The 10460-nt window shown below is 39.3% G+C and overlaps 1 protein-coding gene across 2 annotated transcripts; it reads right to left on the reverse strand.

Moving 5' to 3' along the window:
* Positions 1-392: 392 nt before the first annotated feature.
* ngly2 (N-glycanase 2) lies at positions 393-7656 on the reverse strand. Of its 2 annotated transcripts, none has more exons than XM_086114520.1 (12): positions 7077-7656; positions 6150-6289; positions 5532-5707; positions 4618-4778; positions 3958-4098; positions 3582-3703; positions 2754-2864; positions 2453-2632; positions 2231-2346; positions 2049-2175; positions 1159-1292; positions 393-582 (listed from the first exon to the last, which is right to left on the reverse strand). In XM_086114520.1, the coding sequence occupies exons 1-12, from the start codon at positions 7532-7534 to the stop codon at positions 457-459; spliced, it is 1992 nt and encodes a 663-aa protein (XP_085970646.1). In that variant the 5' UTR covers positions 7535-7656; the 3' UTR covers positions 393-456. The 2 variants fall into 2 exon arrangements, with proteins under 2 accessions (XP_085970646.1, XP_085970645.1); XM_086114519.1 differs by having other exon boundaries at positions 2453-2598; positions 2754-2922.
* Between the last annotated feature and the right edge of the window lie 2804 nt (positions 7657-10460).

Here is a 10460-nt window from a genome sequence, read left to right on the forward strand (position 1 = left end):
GCAAAAATAAAACTTATTTTTGAATTACTCTTCTCACGCTGGGATTTATTTATTTTTATTTGTTTTACAGTAGTAATTCATAGGATGCGCAATGGATTCCAGATTGCAGTTAAATCATGAATTGACCAAAAAGGGGACTTTACATTTTAACTAATTCATTTTGAGTTTAGATTTAATTTTGGCATGACATCAAATTGAATTGTAAATGAACAGAAAACATAAAAAAATAATGCTATGAATAACATTGCAATTACTTTTTTAAATTTGATACTGTATTTGATACCATTTTTAATTGAAACATTTAAACTAAATTCATCATGGACCTATACCATGTGCACACATAGGTTCACTATGAACAGATTTTTTGAATTAAACACAACAATAACGACATATTACGGCCACTCTGGCCATGAGATGAATGAATTGTTTAATTTTGACAGAGGAAATTTTTGGTATTCATTTGTAAAAGATGAGGAAAGACGACATGACAATGTAACCTGGCTGCTGAGTTGGATCCGGATCCTTGCCGTTGAACAGACCGAAGTACTGAATCGTGTTGGACGCCTGACCGCTAACATCCAACTGCAAACACCACACACACACACAAATACATTTCAATTGAAAATAAATTACATAAACTCTACCGTAAAATGTATACAAGAAGCCACTGTGGGTAGGATGGCAAATAATTATTTTCTTGGAAATAAACACCCCCAAAAAATTGCATTGCCATGGGTGGGAGAGCCATTAAAAATAAGGTACAATTCAAGTACCGGTACATTTATTGGACAGAAATGAATTCTTTCATTATTCAAGTAAAAAAGTTACGATACTATGTCATAATATATTTAATGTATTTTTTTTAGTAAATTATTTTTTGTGCATGACTGTCATTTATTGCGCAATAATCTAATTGTAACATGTATTTGTTACATATTTGGATGTATTTTTATGCTTTAGAAAACATTTATGTCTGAGTTTTGGGGGGGCTTGGACCAGATTAGGGCATGTACATGGAAAATACGTCTCTACTTACAACATTTTCTGGTTAAGAAATTTCCTCCAGAACCAATTAATTTCGTAAGCAGAGGTACCACTGTAAGCGAATATGTTGGTGCAGAGTGCAGGAGTCCACTGTACTTAAGGAGTGACTTGTACCTGTGCGGTGACGTCGAGCCTCCAGGGGTCCACCTGCAGCCCGTCACACCAGCCCCCGCGGCCGTACAGCCACGTGCCGTGCTCGTTGGGCACGGCGCCCTCCTTCACGTGCTCAGTACAGCCCAGTGCTGAGCCTGCTCAAACAAACACAGAGCGCCAATCAGGTTTTTCTCAAATTAGGACCTCTGTGGGAAAATTATAACTTCATGTTCCTAAAATTATTTATGCTTTTCACTCTGGAAAATGCTGACATTTTTTCTCTCAATATTTGCACTTGACTTCATTCTCGCAGTTATTTTAATGACTTTTTTGCTTTAAAATCGCTCATTTTCATGTTGATTCATGATTTTGTGCTCTAAAAATGACAACATTCCTCATAAAGTCTCAAAAAAAATTCCTCGTAAAGTTTAACTTTTTTTCTTAATATGGCAACTTTATTAACGGATACAAAAATTCTGTATTATTTTTTTACACCGTAAAATACTTTCTCTTCTCATGTTTCGAATTTACAAGGTTAATGCGTTTCACGTTACAAAATAACAAAAACATGCCTTCATTTTTGTGACATAATCATAACTTTTGGTTGAAAAAGGAATTTGTGAAAAATTACAACTTTATTTTAAAGGGGAAGTCAACCCCCAAATTTTCTTTGCAAAATTATCTTCTCTTAGGTTATAATTTAATCTCATAAAACTTTATTCAAAATGTTTTTCATAAAAATATGACTACTCTCATAAAAGGGCACCTTCTATTGATATTACTTTTTCTCCTAATATTGCAAAATGATTCCCTTCATAAAATGTATGACTTAATTATATTTCAGATACTTAGCTTTCATTTTCTCAGCACCGAGTAAAATGATATGAGGATGCATCAATAGCGCAACTCACCCGCAGAGTCGAAGGATCGCGTGTTGTTGTGAACGCCATTGACCAGGAAGTGGTGCGAAGTGACGCAGAACTCACCGCATCCATTTTCGTCGCTGCCGTGTCCTGTGATGACAGCATAGAGCTCCACCTGCGGGCCGCACGCAGTCAGAACTGTCCGCCATCTTGTCGACAGCGCATCATACCTTTTTGGCAGAGGCGGGCACAGGAAACTTAATTGGCGGGTAGCGCCGGTTGTACGTCTTGTCGAAAGTCCCGCCGTTGTACAGTGACATCATTCGGAAAGGGCGGAGCTTTTCGCCTGACAGATCAATAGGATATTGAACACCACGAATTGTGTTCTTGTTATTCACTACGAAATCACAAGTTGTCTTGACCACATGCTGCTTCAACAAGCCCAGTCCTACTTGTCAGGTTGGCGACGCTAAACCTCAGGTTGAGGGAAACTATCCAGGGCATGGCCCACGGCGCCGTCTTCATGGTGAAGCGACAAACGCCGGCGTCCAGCACCGGAAGAAGCGGAGACACATCTGTCTCCCAGCGGCCGATTCTTCTGCATATCACACGCATGATAGCAACATGAGGGACTGTCAGTTTTTTGAGGGGACAAAATTAACCTTTTTTTCAAATGTCATTTCCAAGATAAATACTCTACGTAACGTAAAAACACTCAAGAAAACTGTGAATATTTTTGTCGGGCGGCCCCACCTTCGGAAAGCGGTGATCCAGCGTCCCAGCTCGACGTGGCAATACGGTCCGAGGCGATCGCAGCACACAAAGAGTTGAACCGTGTGATCCCACTGAGGACACGACGCGTCTCTGCTGCCGGGACACGAGAACGACGCATCCAACATCAGCGTGTCAAACGTAGACAGGTCTGCTCACACACAAACAACGGAGCCGATCTTCACCATACGGTGCTGCTTCGACTTACGACTTTCATTTGTTCTACGGGTAAGCTCGTAACTTGTGAGTTGTGGCCCCACAGTATCACCTGGCGAGTGCTTTCAATTTGTTTTTTTGTGTGATTGTATGTGTGTTTCATTCAATTAATGTATCAATGAGCAATGGCATCTGTGGCTTCCCAAAAAATGGTGACGTTTGACAACAATGTCACAAAAACGCATCAGGTCGCACAAAAATGTGACCTGATGAAATTCTTACTCAAACATGCAAAATAGGTCATACGTGCAACCGTTTTGGTCACATCTCCAGCACTGCACAAAGCGTAATTCTCCTAGTTTTATGTTTAGCTTGACAATAAACTTCAACTGGAGGTGGCATTTAACACTTAGGAAGTTTTTGGCCTCTTTTTTTTTTTTGGAGAATTGTTTATTTTTTGCCACATTGCTGCTTATTGTGAAATGAGTTGGTTCAGTTCACTACTACCATATTGCGCTCTTCTTACCAGTTCGTACTCACAAATTTAAAAAATAAATAAATCAGCCCAACATCAGATCTAGTAAGATCTGGAAAACACACAAGTCCTAAATCTCAAGGCACCAGTCAGCAATTGAAAAGGCAAAATAGCGCCACCTGGCGGCATGTTGACATCAGCCACGGCCCCTTTGTCCCCTTGCATTTGCACTTTGTCAAAGACGGAGACCACGGTTGCGGGAGATTCCAGTTTCAGCTGCAGAGCTGCGGAGAAGTCAAACCTGAACACAAAAATATTGATTTATATTATACTATTGCTTCCATTCTTTTGTAAATGAACTTTTTTTTTTGGTCAAATTTGTTGTCTTGTTTTCATTGCTCCACTTTCTCCTGCAACCCGCTTAGCCAGCAAATCTGAGTTCACGGCACCCTCTACTGGTCGTTCCTCTCTTTGACGTGGCAACAATTCATACACAACATACCAGGAATGAGTCCGTTCGGATTGCTATCAGGCCCATCTAGTGCCCTCACTCACCACTGAGCCTGCCAGTTGAGGAAGCTGAAGGAGGGGTAGAGGAACCAACCGAGCTCGGCCAGCGCCCCCTGTTGGTCAATGCCGATGAAGAAGTTGGGAGACGGTGTGGTCTGGAAAGAAACACTCACTGCCAAACCTGATCTGTCAAAAAAAAAAAAAAAAAAAAAAAAGAACATAAACCAAACATGTTTATATTGGAATATACAATGTGGAGCTCTTGACTTGTTTAAATAATTAATAAATATAAAATAAGCCCACAACACACACAAAAAAATTCCATCGTATGTAATTTGTCTGCATAAAATTAGCACTGCTTCAAGAAAAATACAACTTAATTCTACTTGAACTATGACTTTTTAAATCTCAAGAAATAGTAAACCTTTATTTAGGGAAATAAAGTTTTTTTTCTTGGAAAAACAAACTACCGGTACTACTTTGATGAATGGCTAGAATGGGAATAACAGTTGCGATGACTTTTGGGTACTTTTCGTTCGACTTTTGAGGTGTTGGACTTGGGTCGTTCGAGTGTGTTTGTAATGTTTGTCATCAGCATGATTCTGAATAACCTTCATGTGCATCCGCTATTGATGCTATCAAAGGTTTTCTCAAAGGCATTCAAATGTCATCTCCATGGTGTTGGCTTTAGTGCGGCGATGAAACCTGAGCATGCGGGTGACGGCTGGCTGGTTGTGCACCATGGCTGCGGGCAGGGCGAGTGGCGTGAGACACTCCGTGTCCACGCAGTTCATGTCCTGGATGGCATTTCCTGCGAGGGCGTAGACCAACACGCCAGATGCGTTCGACTTGGCCATGTTTCGGACCTGTGGCGAGATCACGGCACTCACTTTCTGTCATAGACACAATGGAGACTATTGAGCATCTCCGACACCACATTCTGTTTTCATTGGTTTGTCCTTTTTCTCCTTCAAATGTGTTGTTGATATTATATTCAATAATTATAGAGCGCTTGTATGATAATGCACACATGGACAATATTGTGGCTACACCTCTATTAACCCATTCACTCCCAAAGACGTTTTTAAACGTCTTTTCAGACTTGGTCTAGAATTGGCTGCTACTGAATGAGTTAATGACAGAAAAACCCAGAGTGGTCCCAGAAATAACTTATGACAAAAATTCTAATAAATCAACTTCCTCTGGTCCACGTCTAGCGTAGTACACTGTGTCACCAAACAGCACAATAAGCACCTTTCACCTTTTAAATAGCCCGACTGATTGATTCGAAGTTTGAAGACGTGATGCGAAATATATATTATGTACATGTCCTGTTAGTCCAATTATTTTCTAATATTACCATTATTTTTTTTGTCCAGGCCTGTTTCATGAAACTGTTTTTAAAAGAAAAAAAAATTCTGCTGAACCACAATAACCACCTCCAACATCCTTGTTTTTCTTAGGAAATTATATTGAACATTTATCAGTATTTTCTAAAAAATTTTGGGGGTAAAATAAAATAATCACCCCGATGTATAGAGTACATCACTTCTTCTTGTGTTATTTTGCTTGACTCACAATCAAACCTAGTGACTGCCTGCTATCATGACTTTAGTGACCTTGGTGAAGAAAGAGCAGTTTCCCTCTGACAGCCAGGCGACGGCACCGCCGAGAGACGGCCACGGCTCACAGCCGTCTCCCGTGTCCTTCAGCTCGTACCTCGTCTTTTCCCAGCTACCTGTTAGCCAGTCATATCTTGCGTCCAGTCGCTTGACGATAACAGGCACATCCCATCCTGCGGGAATGGAGATCGCAATAAGCTTGCAGCTCAAGTTATGGCTAATCGTTTTTCATGGGTTTTTACTCTGGATGTTTGATACAGACTTTTTTTCAGACAGACACGAGTATTCACTCTTGAATGTTCACTGATAATCAAGTACCAATAACCACTTGTACGTTTGATCCATAAAATTTCAATTAACTATTATGAACAAAGACCCTTCTTTCTTTCTGACGCACGGGCAAGTTTAAGTGTCTTTTTCAAAAATGATTAAGACACATTTTTTCTTTCAATAAAATATTTACATTATCCATGGAAGAAAAATGTTCGGTATCAGAAGAAAATGCTAGGAAAAAAAAGTGAATGTCATTGTCATTTGCTTTAATATAGCATAGGGGGGGGGGGGGGGGTGGAGATTGTGTAAATTTTTTGTTTGATTTTTGTGAGAGTCACTGACCCTGGGAAGTGAACACAGCCTGAGACAGGCCACAGTTGTGACCCGTACATGCCCAGGAGTACAAGACGCTGGCGATCCAGTTTCCAACAGCAAACACCGGTACTGGAGACACATGAAGTCTGGACAAAACCTCCTCTTGACTGATAAAACACACGCACACAAATAAATAACTATAGTTAAAGCATTGAATCTGTTAAATTTAGAAAATAAGGACATATTTATATTTTACAATTGAATTGATTTAAATGGACTTTTATTGTTTTACTTAGTTCTGCAAGATGCTTTTTGACCCTCTGTGGGAATGGTAGTCTCCTTCTTGACCATATGAAATATATACTACCCATTTGAGTAGTTATCATTTATTTGCGTAACACATATGGGTTATATTACGGGTAAATTATCAGTAATATAAATGGTTACCAATTACCAGTGTTAATGTTGAATTACAAACAGAATATTCAATATTATCCAAAAATGTTAAGTCAAGTCAGCTTTATTGTCAAATATGTTCTATGTGCAACATACAGCACAGATGAAATGTCTTAATATGCGATTTAAGTTCTTAAATTAAGTGCTGAGTCTATAGCACCTAGATGTTTTTTCTGTTCCACAGAGGTTAACTTAAATTTGACAGCGCATCTTGAAGTAGTCTTTTTGTCTATTTGGATGTACACCAGTAAATTCATTTGTTCTTCAGATTGGTTCAGCAACTGCATCTATCCACTGAGTTCTACCGCCCCCCGCCCCCAATATATTTTGTTTATTTACAGTATTATGTTTCGTTTCATGTGGATTTTTCAATTTTCTCATTTACCATTTGTTTTACGATTTTTATGGGTTTAATTTCCCCCAACATGCGGGCCGGCCCGGTTTACATTCACTGTGTACTGTTTTAGTTTATTGTTTGTGAAGTAGTGAGTGAGTCACTTGTGCTTTTTGGCGACGGAGTGCAGCCTTTCCCGCATCCAGAGCGCGTCCGTGGCCGCGGAGTCGTCCAGAGAGAGGAAGAGCACCTGAGCGCTGCTCGGTAGCTCCTCAACGAGGCTGGCCAAGGACGACGTGGAACTCCACAAACACTCAACGAACGCCGACTTGTTGCTAAACGCGTGGATGACCAACGAGATCCCCGCCGAACCCGCTCCTCCCGGCTGGTACACAAACTCCCCATTCAGAGTCGGCACCGTGAACGCGGCAGCCGGTTCTCCCGGCTCCAAATATCCAGAGCGTCTCTCCTCCACCAAATTGTCGCGGAGCTCCAAGCCCGCTCGGCTCGCCTCATCGTCGGTCAACTTCAGTCGCCTCCTTGGTATCGCTTTTGTTGCGAAAGTCACGTGAACGATAGCTACAAGCAGTAAATAGAGCACAGGAGATCTTGAACCCAACATTCTTCCCACGCCGTGCTAATTTGGATCAATTCGGCTCCAACCACAAGTGTTGCGCATTTTTTGTTTTGAGGTTATTCTTTAACCCCGTTCTCGATTTACTATTTATACGGCGGCTGCTTATCGTCTGTTGGAGGCAGAGCTTATGGAGAAGACGGCGGCTGTAGTGGGTCAAAAAGCGTGTACAATAAACACACCTTTTCTAATGCGATGAATATTTGATGCAATATTGTTGAGAAAACCAGATTTTATTGAACACCTTTTACTCAACTATAACACTTAAAAAACGCACTGATGCTTGTTGAATATCCAATATCATTTAACTACATGTTTCTCTGCACATTGACTTATAGCAAAATAAATAAATAATACATACAAATCAGAATCATCTTTATTGGCCAAGTATGTAGAACACACAACGAATTTGTCTCCGGTAGTTCGGGCTACACTACTATCATCATAAACAAGGACATGACATGATAAGTATGGAAAGACATTCCGTAATGTAAGGGTACCGTTGTGCAGTTTTACCACCCAATGACAGCCGTGAGTCAAAGTGCAAAGTATCAAGCAGAGCTAAAGTGATCAGTGGTAGAATACAATCCTATAACAGTTGTGCTGTTAGTGCAGAAAATCATCGCCCCATTTTAAAGTGGCCAGTAGCAGTATTTGTAGAAAAAGTTTAAGTATACAATTGTATAGATGTCCTGTATAATATGTTGCTTTGTGCTTAATCTTTGTGGAGTAAGATTCAAGAAACTAATCCATCCACCTATTTTCAGGATTAAAATTTTGTGACACCACTCGACTGAAATTTACACCAACAAATGGACATGGAATTAAAATGACACATTTGTAGACACTGTACATTTGTAGAGTGTACTCTACAAATGTACAGTATCATCACTAATAACGATAAAAACAAAGTGGCAGGGGTTACGTCTTATTTTAATATTACAATCAAAAATTATACAAATATATGTTTAATAGGCTACATTTATTCTCTAATCGTTTTGCGTTATTTTATGGAAATAATATAGAATCCAATCCAACAACGGAATGTTTTTATTTTTTTTTTTTTACAGTAGTCTCCTACACATATCGGCCTTGGCCACTACAGTATCGTATATGCTGTCGCGAATGAAGATAAATTGGATGTGAGTGACTTGAGCTGCTGTCACGACTCATAAACGTCTCTTGAGTGACTCTGAAATTGCTGATTTAATGAAGTAAGGTGCAGAGAAAATTGAAAGAGGTGTGTGTAATTATGCGTGAGGTAAACACTCTCCCATGATGCATCTTTAAAATTATCCTCATCATATTCAGCATCAGCATAGCTGTGGTCACTATCCATTGGCAACTATAGAAGGCAGCAAGAGCACTCTGAACTGCACCATAAATTGGATTACAATGGAGATGATCAAACTAGTCATTTCATTTCTATTGCTGACTAACATCTTCTGTCTGGATGGAGACAAGTGCACAAGTCAGGTAAGAAATACACATATTTTCTTCATATTTAGAATGACAAAATCAAATTTGCACCTTGCACTTAGCATAGTAAGTTGTTTTGTTGTTGTTATTATTTCTAAATAGATTACAGATGAGAAGGCAGACTTTATTAAAGATATCTTGACAAGAATGGCTGGAAAACCACAACCACCTCAGCGATTTTACAACAAAAAGTCTGGTAAGCCTGAAATGTAATGAATATATAAAAACTGCACTATTTTCGAAACATGATTTTCATTATACATTTCTCTGAAGCCACAGGAAGTCTGGCAGCACGTAAACGTAAGTAAAGACCTGATTAAAGTGTATTAAAAAAAGTTACCTGTTATATACATATATATATATATATATTGTCTTCAATTGGCAGGACACAGGTTTCGCACCTTTGTTGGTCTGATGGGCAAAAGGAGCTGAGGGCGGCCAAGTGCATTCAACCTGCCTGTCGACAAATGATTCAACACCAGGAACCACAAAATACTGAACGTGTTTTTCAATGTCACTTTTACATACCTGTCAACTCATACGGTTTAGCCATAGTTCATACGGATTTTGTGGTGAATCTTACGTATATGGCCGTATCGCACAAATCATACGGATTCTGAAAATTTCCGGGGTTTTTTTCCCCCCTAACAGGTAGTTCCGTTTGCTTATGTCCAGAATGGTGCTAGTCTACTCGAATGCTTTCATTTCCGGTAACTTTAGAGTAAATCACGTGTATTATGGAGATCTACAATAAATATCATTGAAAATTTCGTGGGTTTTTTTCTGCCGTTATTTTGACATATAAAATGCTTTGGTATGTTATAAGGATTTTTTGCTCTTTATAAGGATTTTTTTGGTAGTTTATACAGGTCGGCGCTCCGAAAAGTTGACAGGTATGCTTTTAGGCTCCATATTATTATGGAATATACACCGTACGTAAACGATAAAGTATATGGTTTGTGTCATCATACTGTCTCTCGAAATGCAAATACTGTATTAGTCGCAATTGCGGCCTCCAGTGGCTATCTGAAGACCTGCAACATTCACGTGAAATTATACAAACACTGAAAATGAAAAAAGATTCATTTTTCGTTTTATGATAGTAATCATAAATTCTGATTTTCCCCTAAAATAATTACATCTTGAACATATTGATATAAAATCACAACTTAGGCTGGTAATATTTTGACTTCTTACCTCTCATAAATATGACTTTGTTTCTTCTTAAAAAATACATAAAAGGTTTGTTCTGGTAAAGGGGGAGTTTGCGGGTTAAAAATTCACACTGATAACATGTCTGTCGAGTAAAAATGTGGCTAACTGCGTTACTTCTTCGTCCACTCACCTTGTGGTCACGTCGTTGTACAGAGGGTTGTTTTCTAATTTAATCCCAGCAAAACTCCTCAAGGGCGAGTCAAGTTAAAAGTGTTCTTTA

This window comes from Hippocampus guttulatus, chromosome 6 (genome assembly GCF_054856545.1).
Source record: "Hippocampus guttulatus isolate MCC_2025c chromosome 6, RoL_Hgut_1.0, whole genome shotgun sequence".
In the NCBI taxonomy this organism is placed as follows: domain Eukaryota; kingdom Metazoa; phylum Chordata; class Actinopteri; order Syngnathiformes; family Syngnathidae; genus Hippocampus; species Hippocampus guttulatus.

Excerpts from the sequence above, each read along its gene's own strand:
- ngly2 (XM_086114519.1), bottom strand. The coding sequence starts at position 7,534 with ATGTTGGGTTCAAGATCTCCTGTGCTCTATTTACTGCTTGTAGCTATC. Across the intron at positions 6,290-7,076 it reads TCCGTCGCCAAAAAGCACAA|TCAAGAGGAGGTTTTGTCCA; the intron begins GTGACTCACTCA and ends GTGTTTTATCAG. Across the intron at positions 2,347-2,452 it reads TAGCGTCGCCAACCTGACAA|GCGAAAAGCTCCGCCCTTTC; the intron begins GTAGGACTGGGC and ends TTGATCTGTCAG.